Source organism: Epargyreus clarus, unplaced genomic scaffold (genome assembly GCF_041222505.1).
Source record: "Epargyreus clarus isolate Ecla_fem2 unplaced genomic scaffold, WU_Ecla_fem_2.2 ptg000012l, whole genome shotgun sequence".
In the NCBI taxonomy this organism is placed as follows: Eukaryota; Metazoa; Arthropoda; class Insecta; order Lepidoptera; family Hesperiidae; genus Epargyreus; species Epargyreus clarus.
The window spans coordinates 956483-983371 of NW_027332220.1; the positions used below are offsets into that span (position 1 = coordinate 956483).

At 36.5% G+C, this 26889-nt stretch overlaps 1 protein-coding gene across 1 annotated transcript in view; it reads left to right on the forward strand.

Annotated features, from left to right (window-relative positions):
• Positions 1–2197: 2197 nt before the first annotated feature.
• Positions 2198–26889, forward strand: part of LOC140746026 (nucleoredoxin) — a 65727-nt gene continuing 41035 nt past the window's right edge. The window contains exon 1 of the mRNA XM_073078007.1: positions 2198–2852. Coding sequence (XP_072934108.1) covers positions 2490–2852 — 363 coding nt within the window. The 5' untranslated portion in view covers positions 2198–2489. The remainder of the gene's footprint in view (positions 2853–26889) is intronic.

Genomic DNA, 26889 nt, shown 5'->3' on the forward strand with positions numbered 1-26889 from the left:
AATAGTCTTAAAATGAGCTGCACACACACGACTTTATAGTAAGGTCTAAAAATAATATAAAACCGATATCTCGCAAACCTTCTAAATAAACCTAATTAAATGTATACTTAAGGGTAAAAATAAAAAATACTGATTATTATTATAAAAACAAAGTACAGAATTTCAGGAAGTATTTTTATTCTTCTCTACATCAATAGATGGCAGCTCGTTACTAATATACCAGAATCCCCATACGCTAAAACAGCTTTATATTTATAGGTCTAGGAATAATTACTACATTAAGTGTTACACTATCAAAGAATCTTAACTTAAAAGAACAGAACACCTATACTCCTAACGGAGCTTAGCTGTAGAAATTAAGAGTGAACAGCTTAGGAATAGAATTATAGGAGAAATTAGATGAATATATAAGCGTATTCGTGCAATAGGTACTTAGATTGGAAAATATTGACTAGTCATTTAATGCTCACATAGATTATGCTATTATGACCAAATAATGCGATACGTATTAATAATAGTTTTGTGGATGCTATGAGTACAAAAAGACAAACCCAATATCGAACCCAGTACCTACCCTTTGTCCAGTAACACCCGTTGAAGTGACTGTACCCTTTGAAGATCTTCTGTTGCACACCTTCATCTATTTAGTGTGCTACTAGGGTCAGCAGATTAACTCGTCCACGTGTTATAAAAGTAAAGAAGACGTCGCTTTCCGATCCGGTAGTAGTATAAGAAAAAAATATTGTAATTAAATACCGGGAAGCGCCTCAACAGACTTATACAAAAAAATATATTTCATTTCATTTCAATGTAAATGGTACTAATTTTGAAATTAACATTTTTTTAGTTGTATCTAAATTATTTATTTTAACTAAGTAAACGAAAATTGGTTAAGGTTGATCGTTAAATAAACTAACCTAACATTTCAAGTCAAGTTATTTTTTATAATATAGGAGAAGTAGACGAGCATGCACTTCCCCTGATGGTAGATAGGAGTAGATATTCCTACCTGAGGTCGGCCACAATAGCGCCGATACACACAGTAGTAATGGAGACATACTTTTCCGAGGCTTTCCAGCTTAGTCCTCAGGGGTAGCGGCGCATCTGTGGCCGACCTCAGGTAGGAATGTCTAATCATATCTGGGGTTGATTAAAGATGTCCATGGGCGGCAGTAGCCACTTACCATCAGGTGGACTGCATGCTCATCTGCTACTCTTATATTATAAAAAAAATACGCGGAATTTATTTAGTCGGAAAAATCTCGATTAACTAACTTGGAAACAATTTCTATCCAAATGAATAAATGAAGCTATTTGTTAATAATATGAAATTTTTACTCTTAAAAAAATGAATACTTATTCACATATGTAACTATCCTAGAAATTTCTAGGATGCCATAACTACAACAAAGCGTTCGTATAGTAAAGTTATATAACCCACACCATATGCAATGTAAGTTAATTGTATAAATGCATAGAATAAAAATATACTGAAGTTTAAAAACAATAAAATCAAAGTGCATGTCCTTGCATCGCCCTCAGAGAGCTTTTCGAGCTTTGCAATCCTGTTTTACGTGCGATATGAGAGGACCGTCATAGACTACGTTACTAATTATACAGAATGTTCATCCACCTTTTATGCCTACGCAGGACTTGTGTCAGTGAAGATCACTTTTAATAAAATTAAGCAATTGCTATTTATAAACAGTAAAGAGAATTTTGAAAATACTTATTTCTTAATTTCATAGGACATCTTATCGAAACAGTAAAGTGAAATGGTATATCATATACTAATATGGTAAGCCATATTATTATCTGTGTGTGTGCATTATAGTATAGTGTAATAATTATTAGGTTGCTTTTTATATAACTTTAACAGAAAATATTTTTTATAATTTATTCGTAAATTTTAATTAAGAGGTTTTCTCTTCTACTACCTACTGAACTATCCTTCTGGGTAACTTAAGTAAACGTTCAACTGCAGCTTAAAATATATTATAATATTCCAATCGACTTAAATATCTTTTACGATTCTATGTTAAACTCCGCGCAATAAATCCTGCTGAAAAACGAAAAAGTTACAAACGCGGTGTTCTCCGAACCATAAAGCTCATTACATTTTATTCTCGGTCGGACGCCTTTCATTAAACTTACCTGTTCAATTAAATACTTGTTCTATGGCGAGGGTTCCCTCATTTTCCCTCCTCCAGTCTCTCTTTGTTTGCGGGGACGATCGGTCGTTGCTCCGCGACGGACGCGTATCGAATTATAAAAATAAACTTAGCTGCCAGTATCGTTGAACAAAAATTCTGTTGTTATTACATATTGACGACTAAATAAATTTGTATATTTACTAATATAAACTGTAATAATACGTTAAATTATAAATTAAAATAATTACAGTATTAAACCAGTCAAACTTGAGAATTAAATCGTGTGCAATGGGTCTTACTGTTTGAATTTTGGCAGCCGTTGTGATTAATTCGAAAATGGATTGGCGCGAAAAACTTTTCGGGCGGGTGTTAGTGAAGTGCGACTCGCCGGGTACTCAGAGCGGGAAGTTCGAGAATATTGCGACCCTGGAAGCTTTGGGGGACTGTGTGGAGGACGGGGAAGGTAGTGTGTGTGGGATTTACTTTTCGTTTGCGAATATAAGTGACACGAGCGATGATTTCGGGGTGCGTTTGGAAGAGGTGTATAAGAAGGTGCATCCGAGATTGAAGGTGGTGCAAGTGGTGCTGTGGGCGCACGTCGGCACGCCTGAGGGGCCGGTGGAGCGGGAGGCTGGCTTCCGTAAGAGCTTGACCGGGAAACCCTGGTTTGCTGTGCCCTTCCACGATGTCGATACCAAGGTAAGAATACGAAGTACAAGAATCAAGATTCAAGAAAAACGAAGAAAGTAGATCAATTAAATAAAATATATACTGTATTGTTTAAAAAAAAGCAATATTCATTTGAAAACGATGCGCTTTTTTCGATATGTATCGTATCTATTTAATTTTTAAATATTTTTATAGTTGTAAAGTATTTTTCATTATTATGTAAAGCACTAATTAATGTATTATGTGAATACCATGCTCTGTTTGTAATAAGAATATTCCAATTCATTTAAAATCGTCAATGAATTAACGGACATTAAAGAAATAAACCCTTTCCCAGACAATTAGTTCTAAAATAATTGACTTCTATACAAATACATATATTTAATCATCTTTGTGTGATCACTCACTAAACCCTCCCAGATGGCTCACCACATATTTGAGTGGTTAAAACGATATGCGGACACACATAATATCTTCCTTCCCGAAGTCGCTGGCTTGGATGGGTGGTATGTACTTCCACTCTTACTGCCTGCAACCTGCAAGCCCTGTTTTAGTCGCCTTTTACAAGAGAAAGGGATACCGTAACTCTCCACTAGTCTCGAGACCACATGGACGAGAAACAGTAGAATGTAGAGCCAGAAAGTATATACCTATTCGCATAATAATACCTCCTCCACATTATACAGGGCACATAAACCCTGCTCAGATACACAGCACTAATTGGCACTAGCACATGCCATAAAAGCTCAATAAAACTACATAAAACTGTCTACTTGAAACACTAACTCTAGCTAGTTATTTCACAAACTACCCACGTTGCTACTCGATTTAATTGTGTATTCGACTATAGAAAATAAATGTTACAGTACATAATTATAGAAATAAATGTAATTAAAGTACATAACTCTTTATTATTTAAAATAATATATATTTTGTAAACGCACATGCGCTTATCTTCACAATACCAATATGATTTTTCTGCCTGAACTAACTAATTCGACGTCTCAACGTCTCTACCTTTCCTGCGAAGACATATTTATTTTATGAAAACGTTTTTTTATCCTAGAGATTACGGGCAGAAAAAATTGAACATTACTTCTATCAGTGAAAATTAAATATCATTATCACCTACCTATCATCGTACACATCGATTTAAAATTAAATAAACATTTGAAGATTAATTTCAAACTAGCAGCATACTTTTTAACCGAGAATTGCTTTTTTAAAATAGCGACTTAAGAAATAATAATTTTTGCGTTCCATTACTTTCTACAAAAAACACCTAACATTAAGCTCCACTCTTTGTGCAGAAATAAACCACAAATTATGGACATGCAACCATAACCAGCGCGTAAGTAATCATGGCGTCTCATCAAGATAATTACTCAATTATACTCGGAAATAATTATTCTTGTAATTATATGAGGTCTACTGCAATGTTCGCAAGGAAGAATGTCGTGGATTCTTGAAGTTATTACTCTAACGGTCTCTATGAACGTAAAATAAGTCTGTCATAGAGTTGCCTGTAAAGTATCAAATCATCTCTTTGGTATGTTATGCTCTTAATCTTAATAATAGTAGGTTAAATTGGCAATGGAACGGTCAGCCGGACGTAGCTCGATGAATTGAAAATCATTCGAAAAGAACGTGAAGACTTGAAGAACAAAAAAGGTATAAGTTCTGGATTCAAGAAGTATAGCGGCATAAGCGATGGACTCTTAATATGTGTACACTGATAAATACATTCAATTGCATTGAACTTTTAAACCAGGAGACTTTATTTATTACTTTAGATAAGTTACGACTTGAAATACTTAAAATGAAAGAGTTGGTAGCAATAAACGAAAATAGAATCAGACGAAATAATTGTCGTCAGAGCGATGCCTCTAAAAGCCCACAGCAATTCAACAAACGGTACTTATAAATTTGAATAATCAGCGAAGATTGCCGGAAACGAAATGAAAAAAATATTTTTAAAAATGCAAAAAAATACATCACATTTTGAAACCGTAACCAAACGAGATTCGCTATGGAGGGCTCAACAAAATCCGTAACTTAAGTAACCCGAGTTCCTTAGGCTATTCAGCTCCCCTCGCTGACGAGGGGCGTCTAGTCACCCTAAATTACTTTGCGCCCCTCGAGGGGAGGTTATACCGCCACTCACTTTTTCATAAGCACCACAAGCGAGGGAACGATAAACTATATTTTTTTGCGATATTTTGAAAAAATATAAAGGTAAATAATTAATACTTATGTGAACTTAAGTTTAACACGTTAGCTGCGGAACGCGGCTTAAAACACCTCGTCCATGTCTGGTCGTTATAGCGGTAAGAAAAAACTTTAACTTCTCTGTGGTGCGAGAGGCATAACTTCCGTCTGGTTCAGTGTAGGAGAGTGATAACTATATGTTTGTGATGTGCTACTGATTCCTAGTTCTATGGTACACCAACCTAATGTCGGGTTTGTTAGACCTCGTACCGCACTGAACAAATAATAATGCTAACACAGTGCGGAACGAGGTTGGGAACGCCTCGTTTCCCCACGCACCTCGTACCGCACCCCACGCTAGCTTCACGTGGTTAGTGTTGTGCAACGCAGTCGAGGCTGCGTAGCGACGAAGTAGGACCGCTGTCTTTATGTTGAAAATTATCATGTCGAAACGTTGCCGAAAAAAGTTGATCATGGAGGAAGATACAGAATACAGGAAGATATTTCAAAAACAGGTAAGTCACAAATATACTCTGTCTAGGTGAAAGTCCAGTAGTGAGACTTGGCAGGCTAGGCGTATATCCGTATAGTAAGAAATTACATTATAGATAATTACGTTTCCTGTTATGGTTCAAACAAAAGTTAAGTAGCTACATTATTGATATAGGAAACGTAGGCAAAATCGATACCGAGTATTCCGATTACTCTTTACCCTAATCTTCTCGCTCCTACTTTTCAGAATCCACTGCAAAGAAAGCACATCATCTCGATAAGGGTCCAAAGAAGAAGAGATGTGTCGGATGCTACGAAAAACTCCGCACATTCTTGACATGTCGTGAGGCAGACAAAAAAACCAAAAAAAAAATCTCACGGAATGCACTGTTTGCAAAAAACCTTATTGTCTGAAATGTTTCAATGAAAAACATCCATAACTTTTCCCCTTTTTGTATTCATTCTGTCCATAACGTTGATAAATAAAAACAATAAAATAAAATCGATATTTATTTTCCCATCACTAAATTATATGGAAACCTGCCATTTTTCAGTGCGGTCCGAGGTGCATTAGACCCACATTTTATTTTACCCATAGAATCTAAAGTAACGAATTTAACCAAGGGCGGCGGCAGTTTTAGGTTAATCAACTCATTGTTAATAATAATCAAGACAAAAGCCGTCGATTTTGTCTTATTTGGCGCCAAAAAAAGGATTTTAGTCTCCTTCGGGCGGTGGGATTTAACACGCCTCGTGCCGCCACAATGTCGGATATAGGACGAGGTTTAAAACAACTCGTAACGCAGTAATGGAAAGTACAGAAAAATCTGTGCCGCAGGGAACGTGTTAAGCATGAAATCATAGGAAAACGCAGTAACATTATGCATTCGCGTCCTACTTTGACGTTGTAATCAATGTATACTGACTGATCTAAATATATAGTTAAACTGTACTTTGTTGTTAATATATAGAGCATCTTAATTTAGTGGAGCGCTTGTACCTCTGTAATTCTAAGAAGTTAGAGAATAATCGTAAAACTTCTGAGTCACCGATCGCTAGTAGCACATTTTGAAAAGCATTTCCGTGCAGTAAAACACGTGAAGATGAAGTTCCAGCTGTTATCAAATAGGTATTATGATAATATAATTAGTATAAGTTATTGGACCCCTTTCATCATAAATTAACATCAAATCAATACTTGCTAGAGTAGCATGACAGAGCATTGTCCAAGCCTCTTCATGGTTGATTTAAAGGATGTCCGTGGCCATTTGTGGCACACTTAATCACAATATTCATAGTTTATCGTTGAAATGACAGCCGTTACCTTACTCTACCACTCATATAGACAGGTAGCGATGCTGTCATATTCAAGGCATGATAAAACAGGATAAAACATGTTTGTTTTTAATCGCCATCACAATGTGGAGGAAAAAGTCGTTAAATTGGTTTTCTAAGCGATGTAAATACCCTTTTTGTGTAAACCTCGTCATAGATTACGCTTGGATGCGCCCGCTTTCTCTTCCCTGCAATCTTTGACTTTTTACACAGGGCCGTCCATTCTGTTGGGAAACTAAAATCTTCTATTTGTATAGAAAAATCCGTCAAAACCCATGCGGTTACCTATGAGGATCATAAGTAAGCCATTATTGCACGAATACTTTACATGATTCTCCTCTTCAAAATGAGCAATTCTATTCTCATAAACCTAGTCAAGATTCAACCAGAACATTTATTTTACTTATATCATGAGACTTCAATAAATCGGAGGTACATGATCCCCCACTTAGTATTCGATTGAAGCTGGAGTAACAGGCCAGAATTTATGCAACTATTTAATGTACTTTATGTATTTAAAACAAGGATCGAAGAGAAAATAAGGACACCATTTCGACTTTTTGAAATTTTAATGTAGGAATTTTACTCGCGCTACCAAGACGAATCTAACGATACCCCATGTAACGATCTAAGCTCATGCTGAAAAATTAAGAATTGGACGTATGTATATACATACAACCGAAAAGCAAAATATTATGTCAGGATATGGTATTATTTTTATAATGTTAAGGTAGCAGACGATCATGCCATTCAACTAATGGTAAGTGGCTACTACCACCCATAGACATTTGTAATTAACCCCAGATAAGATGACTTCTACCTGCGGTCGACGACAGATGCTTTACTACCCCTGAGGATTAAGGTGGAGCGCCTCGCATACGGATATTCTCTTTCAAATTAGAACACAGCAGCGCTGAACACAGCTATTATTGTTCAGAAAAAGACGTGGAAGTCTTGCCTCCGGAGACGTACCACAAAGGATTCTACTACCTTAAACCATTACTTATGGTGAAATAACTATCACCTTTATTAAGGTACGTCACGTGTGTAAAATTGGGCGAAGCATACTCCATTTATATTATTTATACGTGTCGTCTGTTTGTATGTGAGACCAATGCGCATAATCCATATGTCGGACTGTCCGACCCACGCATTTGCGAATGGTGATTAAATTTTAACGCCCTGGGGACGAGGAGGGGCGCCATTTTGTCGTGGACGCTAAATATGGACCAACACTTCTGTTTTTATGCTTTTTATATGGCGTTAGGTTAGTTAAAATATAATTATAATATTGTAAGCACGTGGTGGTAAGAGTTAAAATTAATTGAAATGTCTGTGATTTGAAACAAACGAGATTTTTATACTCGCCCATTTCGAGCCTGCTTGATACCATAACATAGATGTTTATACTTACTACATATTTTAGCTATTTGTTTGTTTTTAATAGAGATAGGAAATCAGCTTGCATCTGCCTAATATTCGAGGCCATTGCTATCCATGGCATGGATATCTCTTGTGAAATAAAATCCAGCGTAAAGTCCGCCTCAAAAGCTTTTTTTATCCCTGATAACTAAGTTGGAATTTCTACGTATAAATGATTTTCCCTTACCACATGTTATAGATATAATGTAAAGTTAACAGATGTAAACTAGAACCACTTTCGTTAGGAATCCTTCCGTACGAAATTAAATAAGAATTTTGAACTAGGATTGCAGGCTGAGTAAAGAACAGATTCGTGTACAATAAGCGCATATACAAACTTAGTAGAGATCGAATATCTCGAAGCATTCCCTTCATAACAAAACGCATTGTTACCCGGTCTATTGTTCCATTCTCCACTATTTATACACTGTCAGCACTGAGTGTCACATTCTCTCGTTCATTGGATCTGTGCTACTTGCATTGTGGCTGAATTGCTCATTAGTAACAATGATTATGTTGATCAACTGTATTAAAAAGCGAGAGGGAGTATAGATGTAATTTTTAAATGCACACTTACATGGTAATTTATATATGAAAACATATGTCTTTTGAGGTACATAACCAGTGCCTAGTGAATATAATAAAAGAAATGAAAATATATGTAATCTTAAAATGTCCCGTAAGTAATATTATATTCGAACAGCTTTAGCATGTGTTTTTCCAATAAAATTGTAGAGGTCAGTGTTTCATACCACTCAAATAAAAGTGGCATTAAAGTAAAATAATGAAGTAAGTAAGTAATTTATTCTTTCTACATTTTTTTGTAACATAGTCTACAAGTTTTTATGCGATCATTACTTCAGTGCATATTTTGAGCTATTTTATGATTTCAATTGTATTTGTCAGGTATACCTAAGATTTCTACATGAAAAACCTTTAAAAACAGTCGAACAGTCTGTATTCTGAACTATAATCAAACGTAACACGAAACTGCATAACACCACTGCATTCGCATTAAAAATCACCCCTATTCCTGGTACTAAGTACTCTCCATTCACGCGATCTGGTGGAATTTTTAAACACACCGTTTTTCCGTTTGTCCGGCATTTTATTGAAACAGTTGTGCAGACAGTATCGATTCGTAAACTACACCTATTAACTGGAGTACTTTTTAATGTTTTAACGATGTATATTTTAATCTGAATTGGTTGGCATGAATGCTAAAAGTGGCTTCGGTATGTAAAATTATTGATGCGGTTTTAAATTAAGTTGTAGAGGAATTTGAGGCTATGGTAATATAGAATCCGTTGAAGCAGCGTGGTTGAACGTGGTTGGTGTGAATAAGCTCCATCTGATCTCTGTCTCATCTCCCCCAGGTGCGGAGAAAAAACTGGGACAAAAGAATTGTAAATTTGTTGCATTTTTATCTTGTACTTTAGCTCACATAAAGAAGTTAACATCAAGATCCATGCTATGTTAAACATCGTATACTACCTTAGAGAATTTTCATATACCTAAATAAAAATCCGGATTGCTAATAATATGACTTAATTAATTCCCAAAATTTGTACGAGTCCAAAGACTCCCCATACATTAAAATATATTTATCAAGCCGTTTGGGCTGTAGAGCAAAGAGTTAGATATTCATCCATGGGTATATGCGCTCTAAAAGTAATATCCCATTTCAACTCGAGTGAACTGTTTCCTTCCTTTACAGCTATAAAATAATATATCCTGCATCTCTTCATATAAACAGTACAGAGATACGTTAGAGATGGAGCACTATCATAACAATAAGAGGTTACCACAATGCTCCTTATGGAGCGAGCTTTTGTCATTTAACCCTCTTCAATGTTTATGACTTTCATTTTTTTCTGCAAGAACAAAAGATTTCCCTCTATTATGAGTGTAAGTCATTCTTTGCAGATTTATATAAACTGCGTACGAGTATTTACAATCATTTCATTCAGGGACGAAAGCCATATCTACTTCTGTGATTAAAACTAAGTAGAAACCTGTATTCGTCACTTCCAGTGTAGATTTCGCAGGTATACAAGAACATTTTTAGATCAAGTCCGGCGGCACCAACACCACATCTATTTCTCTCTAATAGCAACAATGTTAATGTCTGTTTGTGTTCTGGTCTGATCTGATAAACGTCTACAAATTTCCTTGTAAGACTTGTCCTACAAGACATTTGTAAAAACATATAAAATAAGATCAACTTCTTAGACTAGGGGCCTCACTCAACTGTCCGTCCCGGGTCTCATACAACAATTTCACCCTCACAGGCCTCCGACGAGGCCTCCTCCTTAGTCCGCAACAGATTCCAGCTCAATCCAGGTAGCGGCATATCTAGTGCTGAGGTAGGAATATAATCTTATTTGTAGTGGTAGGAACTAGTCACAATTGCTATTTGCTTAAATAAATTAGTTAAATAGCTTATCTCTGAACACAAAACAAAATAAACTTGGAATCCGATGTAAGGAACAACGTAGCATTGTAGTTATGGAGCAGGTACCTTAGTAGTTTTCTCATTTACCCCGAGACATTCATTTCTCGCAGCTCTTACAACTTTCATTTTACCATGATGAAGACAATGGCCTTTCTTTACGATCTGAGTAAAACTAGTAGTATTTTGCGAATCTATGTAAACAAACAAAATTATAGTTCTTTCAAAATAGCCATGTTTTGCTCTCTCATTTGCACGATGCTAGAAACTAACGATAGGTATGCTCCGCTCCAAACTGCTAGTCCGCTCTGAAGTTGTTGCGAGCAGGTGTAGTCATACAATTTGCTATGGCGACGCAACTCATTTCTATATTCAGAGCGGACTAGCAGTTTGGCGCTGACTATACAATTTAATTTTAACTTTTGTGCAGAAATTTAGGTCTTTTAACGCGACACAGTAAGTCTGTGTTAGAATTTTTCTAAAATATTTCGAGTTCCTGTAGAAAAATATATGTCCCATCTCTTATCATTAAATACAAGTCACATTGTATATTGTAATAATTAACCTATTTATCCATATATTGCCTACCAGAGATCGATATGTCTACAAAAATGGATGGTTTAATTATTCATCAATAACAGCCTAAATCTAAATTAATATATGTTACCTCTGTTCATTCATTTGTCTATTATAAAAAGCTTAGCTTCCATCGGAAGACAAAAGCCATTCTTTTTGATTCTCATAGGTACGGAATGCGAATTTCCATTTACTCTGTCATCTTCAGGTTTTTAATATCGAGCGTTGGTGAGAGGTGAACAAAAAGACACAGGGATTGGCTGACCAGAAGAATACAAACGATTTTTCAATCTCTAGTGGAAATAAGAAGAAAATCAGTAATGGAAAATCTGCGGTGGCAGTGCTTTGTGACAAAGAAATATTATTATGTCGATTATGTTATAAGATACTAATTTAATCTGTGGTCTGATTGTGTTGTCAGAACTTAGACCACTGAACATGTTTACGAAGTGACATACGACATGATGACGTACATATATGTGGTTTTTAATCAGCCAAAGGTTCGTAGGGTTTTCCTGCCATATCTGGTCCACTGAATAAATTTAGACTTCACTCATTCACGTTTTTATACAAAAAAAGTTTAAAACGAGTACGTAGTCCATCTGACTAAGTAGTTTTTTTTTTTATAATATAAGAGTAGCAGACGAGCATGCAGTCCACCTGATGGTAAGTGGCTACTGCCGCCCATGGACATCTGTAATAAACCCCAGATAGGATTGGATATTCCTACCTGAGGTCGGCCACAGATGCGCCGCTATCCCTGAGGACTAAGCTGGAATGCCTCGGAAAAGTCTTTCTCCCTTACCACACCCTTCAAACCGGAACACAGCACTGCAGTTAGTAGGTAGAAATAGGTGTGGCGGTGGTGCCGCCGGAGTCGAACCACAAAGGGTTCTACCACCTTCAAAGTAACTTCCGTCCACGAACCTCGAATAGTGTATCGATCATACAATATTCTTAAATAATGTTAGCAGACAAAATTCATAAAAACTTAACAAAAAATCTAATGTAGTTTTATTTTACTAAAATTATACCATCTATAAATCATAAATATTTCTCGAAGTGACTGCTTTATTTTCTGTTCCCACAATCGTTATTTCGTGAATAAAATATCTTCATTCTTTCTTAAATCTTTCAAAATAAAGTGTTATTCGTAGGACTGAAACGTCACTTATGTGATTTATATAAGGTCTATCGGGACTCTTGAGATAGAATGCGGGCAAAGCGTTTTTCTTCTATCTCTACAAAAGATAAATCTATCTCGAACACGGTCTGAAATGTCATTTAAGAAAATGAAAATTATATTTATGTGGAGTCGTTATTGGGAATTTATTTTTAAGAGCTACAGAATGAGATGAAATTTTCGCTTTAAGACAATAATTGAATGAATTAAAAAAAATATATCGAATTATTGCATGTTAAAGTTTTCTGGATCTTTGGGCCTCGTGGCCTGAGGGTCGAGACTTCGATTTTTTTTTTATTTATAATTTAGGAGTAGCTGACGAGCATGCAATCCACCTGAAGGTAAGTGGCTCCTGCCGCCCATGGACATCTGTAATCAACCCCAGATAAGATAGATATTCCTACCTGAGGTCGGCCACAGATGCGCCGCTACCCCTGAGGAGCTGAAACGCCTCGGAAAAGTATGTTTCACAATGCATAAACACTGCTGTTATTAGGCAGAAATAGGTGTGGGGGTGGTACCACAAAGGGTTCTACCACCTTCTTCGAATCCTAGAAACTCACCTGTAATGCTTCAAAATGATGTGAATATTAAAAAAAAAATAACTTGCTTAAAAATGGAGTAAAATCTTAGAAAAACTGCTCCCCGTAGTTTTCTGAAAAAAAAGTTTCGTAACTTATGTGTGAAGAGTACCAAGCCGCACTTGACCAACCGTTTTATGGCTTACAATTTTACTGTAAGAAATTGTATTTCATTAATTTCTTGGGAATACCAAATAAACGATTAAATCTTACCAAAACCCGAAACTAAAAAAGATTTATCCCCATCAGTAGGATCAGGATGTCAAGATTTATAGATAGTTTAAACAAAAACAACATAGATCTATAACCCTCTGTACATTTAAAAAAGCAATTCGACATATCCTGTATTATTTAGTAACGAGCATGTTTCATACCCAACCCCATTGAGCCGCCAGTCATCGATTCAGGTCTGGTGCGCTGGAACATTGTAACCTAGGGCTGTCACCACACAACTTTACGAGTTTTATATAGGGCTGCCAAAAGCACCACAGTCAAGTTTAAATAAAATATATTTTATGTTGATTAAACTGGAGTAGCGAATGAGTATGTGGTACATTTTTATTAGAAGTAGCAACTAACAAACAGTTTACGCTTCTACCTGATGGTAAGTGGCAACCGTCCCCAAAGATATCTGTAGTTAACCTCAGATAAGATTACGGTTCCATCTGAGGTCGGCTACAGATACGTTGCTATCTCGAAGGACCAAGTTAGAACACCCTGAAAAAGTATATCCCTCACCACACCCGTCAAACTAGAACACAGCAGAGCTTAACACTGCTGTTATTAGGCAGCAATAGATGTAGCAGTAATGCTGCAAAAATCGATCCACAATCAGATCTACCACCTTCTATGTATTCACTTGTGATAGTCTCAAATAAATTCAAACTAACAAGATAACTCAATAACCGGTATTGATGCGACGTAAATGTAATACAGTCTTGATATATGGCCGTCTGTTTGTCTGCCCACGCAATAATTCAAGTCATGTCTATTTAGCCATTGTGTTTATAAATGAAAAATCGCTTTAGTTCGCATTTTATTACGAACGTGGGTAAGTAATCTAAAAAGTTAGTGCTATATTATTATGGGGTAATAATAAATTGCTGTTGTTCTATAATGATATAATTTAACATCTATGTTTAACGTAGCTACATTATGAATTGCATCCAGCATTCTACTTAGTTCACAATTTTTAACTATTCCTAGAATCCTTAAATAATTAACAACATTGTAATTAGTAGCCTGTTAAAAAAATGTTTCAACTTTACCTAAATAACATCAATATCAATCCAGCCATTTCAATACCTACAAACAGGCCTACATTTAAAAAAATAGGATCATTTTTTTCCTATCCTGCAAAAACCCAAAATAAAAAGCACTTATTTTAGATGTTTCTATAAATAATCTGGAATACAGTTACTTTCTGTCATCAATTCAGGCAACAGAATGTCTGGTTTCCACCACAGGATGTTATCGCACTAAGGGGTGTGAAATTACCCGTGAAGCCTCTCCCAACACATGGGTCTTTACGGTGTTACTTTACTTATCGAAACACATACATCAAATTACAGAGATTAAATCATCAACCCTCATTTGTATTTCACTGCTGGGCATATCTGAGAGGAGATACTCGTATCTCCTTAATTAGGAAGACTTGCTAAGTGGTAGACTTCACACAACTTTTAGACCTTTTTTTAAGAACTCTCAGGGGTACAGGTTTTACTCGTAATACTTTCTTTTAACGTTTAAGCAAGTTATTTCGATGTTTAATATACACATAACTACAAAAATCAAGGTTGCCTTGCCTTCGATTCGAACCTCGAACCCCCCTTGATAGACCAAGCTTCTAAACACTAGACTATCACTGTTATTTCCTTCTAGTAAAGCATACGCACACCACTTAAATACAGAAAGACCATAACTTAGATAACATCAGGTGGATGGCGAATCCATTTTCTATTTTTATAACAAATAATCATAGTTCAAAAAACTAAAAAACACGCTTTTATGATAAAATCAACTAAAAAGTAGAAAATAATTTTCAATCTAAGAATCAATTAAGGAACAGTAAATAGTATAATTGTGGAAAAAGTGTGGGGTGCTCCATTTATCAGGTTCGAAAAGCACCCCACACTTTTTTCTTCTTCTTCTTTCAACATGATTTTAACCCCCTTCAAAACGTCGGATTAACTCGAAATTTGGCATACTTATTATGGTTACTACCTCAGACCAAAAAGACCGATTGTCGAATATTTTACTGAAGAAAATTCTGACGCGGACGTACAATGCAAATAATAACGTTAAAAATAAATTTATATTCATTGTGGTAGGTATGTAATCATTTGAAAAAAAAACACGAATGCCGTAATATGCCCTTAAAAACAAAAACAATTACGAAAGCGTCATTATAAAAAGTTGTGTTCCTATGCAATACATAATTCACGAGGCACTATCGTATATTTTTCGTCTAAGGCGACTACCAAGCTTGGTTGCTCTGCGTGGTCTAAGCCGATTACCCGACGTCGTTTTGGATACGCCTCTACTACTAGACTATAATAGATGTACGAGTAGGTGAGACTAATATGGTCTGTCTCCCATCTAGTACGGGGTTGAACCCCGAAAGCTTTGAAAAGCTTAAGCAATTTTCATAATTTCTCATACTGTAAATTAATTATGACTTAACGATGACGGAAGAAGAGTCCTTTGGAGTTTATCACAAATATCCATCAGTGCATACTGATATTCAGTAGCCAACTTTTAAAGCGATAGCACCCTGCGTGATTCGACTCCAGTGACACCACCGCCACAGCTATTTCTGCGTAGCAGCTGTGTTAAGCGCACTGTGTTCTGGTTTGAAGGGTGTGATAAGGGAGACATAACATACCGAGGCATTACAGCTTAATCCTCCTGGACAACGGCGCATTGGTAGCCAACCTCAAATATGAATCTAATCTTATATGGGATTAATTACAGATGTCGCCTATCAATAGCAGCTTACAATCAGGCGCACTGTATGCTCGTCTGTTACTCCAATATAAACAAAACTATATAGTGTAATTTTTTTGATGTGAGGGTGTTCTATATAACCATTCTCACATTTTTTTCCAAACGCCAGAGAAAAAGTACAGGTATCTTCAAAAATAAAGAGATGTTTTAAAAGTTCCATAATGGAAGCAGTGACAACCCTACACCCCATATGACACAGCGCTGACGAACACGGGTAGAGGCACACTACACAGGTTATAAAAACCTTTGTTTGTCTTTGTTGTAGCTTTTGGATGTTCTCTGTACAATCCGAACTGTCTACTTTCAAGTGGCTCAGAGTTGCTTGTTTTGTATAATTCAGTTTGCGGTTCTATTTTTGGTTGTGTACGTAATATTGTTATGCCGATAGAAACTAGGGAAGAAATTATTTGATTTGTTGATACCCAAGCGCTAAATGTGAGAAAATAAATAAAGAAGAAAATAAGGTAATATTTAGGACAATAAATAGGTTGCCTATAAAATCTATCATTTTTTCGGGACAAATTGATCAAGATTATGAACCTAAACAGAGGATATTATTTTATATATAACCAACTACATAAAGAGGTCATTTTTTACCCATAACCCCACATGTACTGAGTATCACAGACACAAAGACAAGTCAAAGAGCCACCCAAACTTAGAACAGTTGTCTAATCTATAGAAAACATCATTTATTGACCTAAAATGAATCATTTGTACGGCCGGCCGTTTACTGACCACCACGTAAAAATATGCTTCCTCATAATTTACTTAATAGCCTAAAATGATTTCATTATTTCAGACTATCTGTATCATACAGTCAAATCGATTTCGTCTTTAAATGACGTCATTTACATCAAACCACCCCTACCCTAAACATTTATCAAGAGACATTACCCCCACTACCTCAGTATCACAAAACCAACTTTATAATTTTGGACTAAGGTTTAATATAGACCAGCGTTCAGAAGCCTTCCATATTTTACTAGCAGACATTTCATAGAATCGTATCCTAGAAAATCTACCCTATAAGGTAGAAATAAGGTCCAATGCCGAACTATGATATTTGTATTTTGGAAAAATCGTTTAAGAAGCTCAGTTCCTTATCAGTTTACGATGGGGTTGTAATGCTATTTAGAAAATATGTATAAACAACATCTATAGACGACATATATATATATATATATGTATATATATATACATACATATATATATATATATATATATATATATATATATATATATATATATATATATATATATATACTCTATATAGGTACTCTAGAGATAAATAAAAGTGGGGTTAGCCTAGTATTTTTTTTATATTATAGAAGTTGGAAACGAGCATCCAGTCCACCTGAATGTAAGTGCACTTCCATTCATGGAAATCATTAGTCAACCCTAGATAGGTTAGAGTCCTGAAGTCGTCCACAGAAGCTTTGTTTCTTCCCGTTAGGACTAAGTAAAACATCTTCTTTAACAGAGGCTCTTTTACCAAACCCTTATTTAAAGGGTTAATAGCAGCGCTTAACACTATTAAAAGGCAGAATGACCGAATATCGGATTCAAACTACCAATAATTCTACCATTATGCAAAAAAAAAATATTGCAAAATACATTCGGAAAAAGTTCCTAAAATGAATGAATATTTAGCAGAAGTCTAAGCCTTTAGCAAGTAACAAGTTATAATTTTAACTGCTTTACATGTAAATGTATTCGGAAACATTCTCGTAACGTGTACCAATTGACTGACAAAAGTTTTGTGTACACAACTTATTCCCATGACTTGATAACATCTACCTTGGAAGCCTCATTCCACACTGTCATTTAATTTATTTACTAAGCACTATACGTTATTTTCTTATCTGCAAAAACTAAGAGGTCGAAAAGTCGTTAAAATCAGTACGAAATATTACCATTAACTGAAAAAACGTTTTAAAGTAAATGTATCAGTCAGTGCTGTGTTCTGTTTTGAAAGGTGTGGTAAAGGAGACATACTTCTCAGAGATATTCCTACTTAGTCTTCAGGTGTAGCGGCGCATCTGTAACCGACATCAGGTAGCAAACTAATCTTATCTGTTGATTACAGATGGGCAGCAGTAGCTTCTTACCATCAGGTGGATAACATGCTCGTCTGTTACTCTTATATTATAAAGAAAATAGACCTTAAGTAACGACCATGGAGTGAATTTTAAGGAAATTTATTGGAACAAAAACCTAATTCAATAGCGATTGAAATTGTAAGTGACAGTGAGATTAGACCTCATTCTGACAGAGCGTAACAAAAAACCTCACCTCACATCACATGCATAAGTTACCACGTATTACAAGTTAAATCTCACAATAGGATGATGTCACGTAAGATAAAGAATGCTGATCCGGTAATGTATTACGTGGACGCCTGCCAAGAAAGGACAACTTGATATCGTTTGCAATCTCATTGTTTATTTAAAGATTGTATTATCTTTAAGGCTTGCAAAATTTTGTTAAGGTGATAGAACTCTTCGTAATTCGACGTCGGCGGAACCCTGCTACATCTATTTCTGCCTAATAACAGCAGTGTTAAGCGCTGCTGTATTCTTGTTTGAAAGGTGTGGTAAGGAAGACGTAATTATCGAAGACTTTCCAATTTAGTCTTCAACATAGCAACGATTTTTTTACCAACCTCAAATAGGAAACTAATCTTACTGGGGGCTGATTACAAATGTCCGTAGGCGGAAGTAGCCACTTTTTTATAATACTATATAGGGGACAATAGGGATAGCAGACGAGCATGCAGTTCACCTGATGATAAGTGGCTACTGCCGCCCATGGACATCTGTAATCAACCCCAGATAGGATTAAATATTCCTACCTGAGCTCGGCTACAGGTGCGCCGCTACCCCTGAGGACTAAGCTGGAACGCCTCGGAAAAGTAATTACAATCAGATGGATTGTAAGCTCGTTTACTACTTCGCTCATAAAAACAGTAATTCAATCTTCGTTAGTTCCACAACCTGATTAGCATTATAAAAAGTACCACAACTATTAACGATGTCATTTCCCTAAATTAAATACCACTAAGCCTATTAACGTTTACAAACAGATGAAAAAATGCTGCAAAATAACAGCATCGCATGTTCAAGCCTTTAGATATCCAGCGGTTCAGGTAACTCTGGCCAGCTAATTAGCATTTAAAACCAATTAAACCCGGAATAGTAGTAAATATTGTGGGTTGCACTCGCAAATATACGGATTAGCATTTGAAAATGACTTGTTTTACGACGAGCGATTAACTATGAAAAAATGTTATGACATATTGTATCCAAATTAATAATGACATTATTTTTATGAAATTGAATTAGGATACAAGCTTGTAGGTAGAGATAAATACCAAAAATAAACCCCAAATTAAAAATAATTGATTAAAGTTTCATCTAAAGTAGGCAAAAAATGCCTTGTCAAATCGGAGGAAGATGGAACGCCTATTAACTTTCTCTGCCTTAAAATATGTTTCAAATTAAAACACAGCAAAGATAACAATTATAACAGCTGTTATTACGTAGAAGATCACGAAGCATTTTACCATTAAGCAAACCACGAAGTACTAATATGTTTTTATTTAAATGTCAAAGTTAACGAAACTTGCCAGCAAAGCTTCTTTAAAATAGTTTATTGGCGCCATTTACTCGTAGCTTTGATCACGTTTATATAACCAATGATATTGAAATGTATTTTTTACTGATTCCTGACTTTTCGTTTGTTCCATAAACTACCGCATGTGTTAAAAATTATATTTTCTTGTTCAACTGAAATTAAATTAACTGCGGAGGTACAGGATTGGAACTTCTTTTTTCACTCTTTCCTTTTCTTGAAACTCGCTTCCCGCTTCTCGTTCGCGATGCAACACTCATCTAATCTCGCAAACTGGCACAAAATTCCCGGGGTAATTAAAATGGGTTGTAGTTTGAATCTCGGAACATTTCTCGGAAATCACGCTGGTTGATTAGACAAGTACATGTACAGTGAAACTCGGCAGAAATACTGCATAATTATTTCAATATACCGCTTACTATACTTATATTACAGATGCTGAGTATAGGCGGTAGAAGCTTCCGTAGTGTACCTATAGCGGCACCTTCACCACTCATATTTCTCCCTGAAAATGGTAGTGTTAAGCGTTACTATGTTCTACTCGTACTTTGAAGGGTGTATTAAAGCGGAGATATACGAGGCATTCCAATTTAATCCTCATAGGCGGAGACACACCTGTGGCCAACTCTAGGCAGGATAAAATCCTATTTAGGATGAATTATGGCTTTCAGTGGACGGCAATGTCTACCTGTTTCTACCTTATAACAACAGTGTTAAACGCTGTTATGTTCTGGTTTGAAGGGTGTTTTAAGGAAGACATACTTTTTCCGAGGCGTTCCAGCTTAGTCCTCGGGGGTAGCGGCACATCTGTGGCCGACCTCAGGTAGGAATATCTAATCACATCTGGGCTTGATTACATTGTCAATGGGCGGCAGTAGCCCCTTACTATCAGGTGGACTGCATGCTCGTGTGCAACTTCTATATAATAAAAAAAGCTACAAGCAATGACCTAAAATTCTTTTAAAGTTTTAAGTCTTCAAAATTCAGCCAGCGTAGATCGCGTGTTTCGCAAACATAATACCATTACCATTAGCTGTACAGTTCGACACACCTTTAAAGGCTGAGTCAATACCAGTGGAGCTTCCCCAAACTAATCTAATAAAACCCGTCATTCAGCGAAATATATTTAACTGAAGGTGCGTCGAGACTTGAATAAGGGAATATCTATACTTATTAGGACGGAATCTTATCAAAATAGGTTGGTAAGTCAGCCAAGGAATACCTTGCGGAAACCTTAAAGCTAAGCCAAATAAGTAAACATCTTCCAGTCAAGCTTTTACGAGTCTTTTTAAGTTGCATCGTCACTTTCCATCGGAACAGATTGTAGCCAAATGTCTATTTAAAACAATAATATAAACAGTATATAAATCACATATTTAAAAAAAAATCTTTAAAAAAGACTGATTAGAACCACCTGTTCCTATGCCTACTGATTGCTTCAACATAATAAAGAAGTAATTTGATTCAATGTATTAGCTAAACTTAAAAAAAACTGTAACTCGAAACAAAAATAAATAACATCAATATCTACTTAACTTACAAATATTTTATTTTATTTCACTTCACAAGTTACGAGAATAACCTCATTAAATAAAGAAAATCATCACAAATCACTACCCTGATTTCATAGGATTATATATGAGAACTCCCTCATCTAAACATCAACATAATACAATTTCACAAAAAGAAAAATGTAGTTTTATGTTCGTAATGAAAGCATCAGAATCCATTCCATTTCTGTAAGAGTTTCCATTTTAATTTTTTAGCAACTCTACATTAATCTTTCTTCGTGTACTTAGCAATATTATTTCACATTTTCATCGGGAGAGCGTAATGTTTTCAGCGCTACATCTTATTTTACTTTTTAAGCGTTTATTTGTATTATATTTTAGGGTTTAGCGTTTTTATCTTCTGTATAATAATAATCTTAGTTTCATTTTCTTGTTTATTTTTTACTTATTTATTTATACTTCCTATTATTCCTACTTAGCGCTATTGATTATTGTTAAACTGTAATTTAGTCATATTAATTTATGATTAAGTACTTACATACTGCTACCTAGTATTTTGAGACGCCCTCACAGGGCATCACATATTACTTATATTTTCTTGTAATTTTTGTGTGAATTTTGCAATAAATAAATACTTTGAACTAGCGTTAAGTTTAAGCTTACTCTTACTAAACATAATAGACCATAATATCATTGACAATTTGGTAAAGTAAAATACAGAATACAGTCTCTAGTAAAAATGGCATAAAATAAACCTAGTTTTTTTTATTATTATTTTGGTGTGTAAATCGCGCAGACTTGAAACTCGACCTCTCCTTTAAGGATCCGAGGTACGAGTTCCTAGCAGATTACATTTATTTATAAGCAACAGTGACATCTATCATCGAGTAGGAAAAAAATCGATTCCGACTCCACCTCTTACACACCTAAAAATTAAAAAAAAGTAATTCCCAAGCGAGTGACTACCAAGTGTAAGAAGTCTGCCAAAACAAAAAAAAATCAAAATTTATGACCATGATCAAAGTGGGTTTACATAGTTTTGAAATACAATCATACATGGTAACTCTACCAGATATAACTTCTATGGTAGTCTCTACCCGACTCTACAATCAGTCTATCCGTTTGACGTTTAATTAATCTTGATTGCTGCCCCAACCCGCGTCTGAGACATCATTGATTACTGCGTAATCCTAGCATGGGGAAGCTCTATTAATTCATAACTCTTTGTAAAGACAAAGGGTCAAGTCACAACCAAAGGGCTCATGATGCTTGTTGTTAGAGAACACATGCATAGATTTATTTGTATGAACTTGTAGCTAAATGTCATAGCCCTGAGTTTTTCAAACTTATTTTGTCTACTTGAAAAACATCCCATTAGATTATGCAAATAATAATATACATAAGTATAGTCCGCGTAAAACTTCTAGTCTGCTCTGAATATAGAAATGTATCGCGTCGCCATAGCAAATTGTATGACTACACCTGCTCACAACAACATTAGAGCGGACTAGCAGTTTGGCGCAGACTATATCTTAATAAGTAATCTTAACACAAGCTACAACCTTATACACATGAGCCAAGGAGACATATTTATGTTAAAGTCATAGGTAGGTGTACGTACATCGTAATAGCCGGTAGCCACAACCTAATCGATTTAATCCGTCCCAAGTATAAGTCTCTTTAGGTAAATAATGAGTTTCTCAATCTATAAGCTGTTCCTAACGAACTTGTAAGAACGATTGTTCTGTTATCATTACGTTATGCCAATTTTTTGTAACATTTCATCGTCCTATACTAAATGATAAGATGGTAGCTTAAATCCTCTATGATATTGATTGCGGTGACAACACCACGACACTTACATTCGTCCTTTAACAGCAGTGTTGAATTGCTGCGGTTTGTCTCAAAGGGTGTAGTATGACAGAGAGTGTTAGTTCCAACTTAATCCTTGGAGATGTCAAGTATCTGCGGCCAGACTCAAGTCGGAATCTAATTATATCTGAGATTGATTACATGTATCCAGATAGAGGATCTAACACAGCGACCGATTACTATCAGTAAGATATAATATATGTCGTTTATTGATATAGTTCGTAAACAAAATGATATATTATTTTTAATTTGGAAACATCCATTTCATATTTCAGAAAACAACAGCTAAAAACACAATATTTTATGAATGTTCCATTATGAAGATTAATTTCGCTACAAATGGAATGTTTGTATTCGGAAGTAAATCAGTCTTAGCCGTGTCACAGGTTTAATATAAAATATTACTGTTGGCGTCACTATAATGCAAATTATAATTTATACACAAACGAGCTTTTGCCCGCGGCTTCGCTCGCGTTGCGAAGTAATATTTTCATCCCCTATTTTATCCCCTTGGGGGTGGAATTGATCAAAATCCTTCTTAGCGGATGCCTACGTCATAACATCTACCTGCATGCCAAATTTCAGCCCGATCCGTCCAGTTGTTTGGGCTGTGCGTTGATAGATCACTATTAGGGGTCGCAATCCGGTATTCGAGATTTCGAAAATACCGGGATACCGGGCCAAATTTAGGTCTTATTAATACCGGTTTTAATTTCACAAAAACCGGGATATTCGGTATTTTCGGTTTTTAGTAAAATAAAAAATAAAGTTATAGTCATATAAATTGACTCCAATGGATTCTGGCACAATGCAAAAGTCCATATTAAACAAGCGTTACAATCATAGATATATTCAGTAGGATAATATATCTATGGTTACAATCGACACAACCTATGAAAATCAACAAACATCAGCATTGGATGTCAGGTGAGACTTGGCGTATTGTATAACTTCGTTGGAGAGCTAAATAAAAGGTTCGATTTGAAATAAAAGATCTCTTAAAAAATCCGACCCATCAATTTAAATCCAGAACATGGGCTATTGAGGATTCTAATGGTGTGATGAAGTACGCGCTGCTATTTAACTTATTAAAACGCGACAAAGCAATTAATATAGATGATATTCCTATTGAAGTGTTTCGATCAATGGATGAACTCGAGGTTGACATGTTGCATACCATATGTAATCGCGTCTGGGAAAATGGACAATGACCACGACACTGGGCCCACACTATTTTCATTACACTTCATACAAAAGGGTCGACAAGGAAGTGCAGTAACTATAGTTTTATGCTATATTTCTTGAGTGTATCACAATAAAAGAAACATTTAGAGGAAGATGATATATTTTCAAAATATTTTATAACAATGACAATTATGACAATAGGCGTCAAGAAACAACCCGCCATCACGATCTTCGCTTTAACAAGATCTGCTGTCGATAGGCTTGATAAGATTTGGAGGAACCGCAACATATCAAAAAACACCAAGACAGACCAATATGGTTGTCGCAAGGGCCGATCAGCTGGTGGTCTTCTTGTGTACCCCTTTCACCTTTGGGAACAAGCTGTTGAGAGCAACGGGAAGGCATTGGCCGTAAGCCTGGACATCGCTATGGCCTTTGACCGGCTCTGGCATAGGGTCCTTCTCGCGAAGTTACCATTAAGGTCTTCCCGAGAGGTTGTGCACATAGACAGCCAGCTTTCTGTCTGAGCGGCATATTAAGGTCGTAGTTGACGGGTGCTGCTCAGACACGGAGCTCATCAACGCTGGCGTGCCCCAAGGGTCTGTATTATCTCCCACGCTTTTTATTCTGCATATCAATGATTTGCTGCTATTAACCGGTGGCATTCATTGCTATGCAGATCATAGCACGGGAGATGGTATGTACACAGGCCGTGCGGACACCTCTCGGACATTCGTGGAAGAAAGCAGAATCCGACTTGTGTCTGAAATCGAGAACTCTCTGGAGCAGGTCTTGGAATGGGGTCGTCTTACCCTTGTTGAGTTCATGAAGACACAAGCCTGCGCGTTTACCGCTAAAAAGCCCCATTCGTCATAGCGCCTAAGTTCCAAAGTACCCCGCTCACCATTGGTAAAAGTGTAGGGATTCTGGGAGTTGACATCTCGTGTGACGTGCAGTATCGGAGTCATTTGGAAGTTAAAGCCAAGTTGGCTTCAAAGAAACTGGGCCTCCTGAACAGAGCCAAGGAGTACTTCACTGGGGGCCAACTCTTTCTGCTTTATGAAGCGCAAGTGAGGCCCCAAATGGAGTACTGCTCGCATCTCTGGGCAGGGGCACCACAATACCAGCTTAACCCACTTGACTCCGTACAGAAACGCGCGGTGCGAATCGTCGATGACCCAGCGATCTCTGATCGGTTAGAACCCTTAAGCCTGCAGAAGGACATAGGTTCCCTCTGCGAGTTCTACCGACTTTACAATGGTGAGTGTTCTGAGGAACTGTTTGATCTGGTGCCTAAGCCGCCTTTCCTTCATCGCACCTCTCGCCGAAAGATGAAGTTCCATCCACATCAACTGGACCCGTGGCGGTCCTCCACGGTTCGGTTTGATCGTTCATTTTTGCCGCGTACGTGCAAAATGTGGAATGAACTTTCTCCTGAGGTGTTCCCTCAGGACTATGACATGGGGCTCTTCAAGAGGGGTGTAAAAAGAGCTCTCCTTCAAAGCCGGTGATGCATTGGCGACTCCTCTGGCGATTTCAAATGTCCATAGGCGACGGTGACTGCTTTCCATCAGGTAGCCCGTCTGCCTTATCGTTAGGTTACATATAAGACTTATGAAAAGTCTAGTTTTTCCTATCCTTCTCTACGCTGCAGAGACGTAGAGTCGTAGACGATTCGGATGCAAGATCGCCGTAAAATTGATGCCCTAGAAATACTATTCTCTGGATCTACGAATATCTGGATTAGAATACTAAAACATTTCGGCCGCATATTTAGGGACGAGAACTCAGTAGTACGGTTGTAGTTCCGCGAAAGGTAGATGGAAAGAGGTCACGCGGCAGATCGCCTACTCGCTGAACAGACCTTATAAAATCTAGCACACAGTGTTCCCTCGTCGAGTGTTGCCGCAAGGCCAGCATAGAAGGCGGTGGTGAAGGATCGCAATAGCGTCTGTTCAAGGCAGCTGTGGATGACTGACCAGTTGTCATCATCATGCCACGACCACTCTGTCAAGAGTGCACGACTACAGAGATATTTTTTTCCAGCTTTCCACATATATTTTTATATAATTCATTTATTGATGAATTCAGAACTCATAACGTCGTTAATAAATCATAAATTTCTGTAATTAACTTGGTATTAAGTAATAGGACCTATTTTCCTTCGGAATTCCACTAAATTAACATTATATAGTAAAATGCTTAATAAAAATTAGTAACTTTATCTTAATGTCGAAAATATCGAAAAAACCGGAATACCGGGTTTGTCTGGGGTCAGTACCGAAAATACCGGTTTTGCTTAGATGGTCCGGTATTGCGACCCCTAATCACTATGTCAATCAGTCACCTTTGAGTAATATATATTTAGATTTCTGCCTTATCTTATAGCATTTATGAAGTAGAATACCCCGTAATTTGACTGCGACTAGTAGTGTCAAGCTGTCCTTGCACATTTGTTACCTACCTCAAACAGAGGACCCTAAGCTTACTTGATGTCAAATGCGTTAGAACCCGATGGAATTACTTGAAATATTAGTGCGGTGATGAGCTTTTGAAAGGCTCTACTGGACATACACATCTCCTAGTTGATACAACTCTGACGCGCCTCATA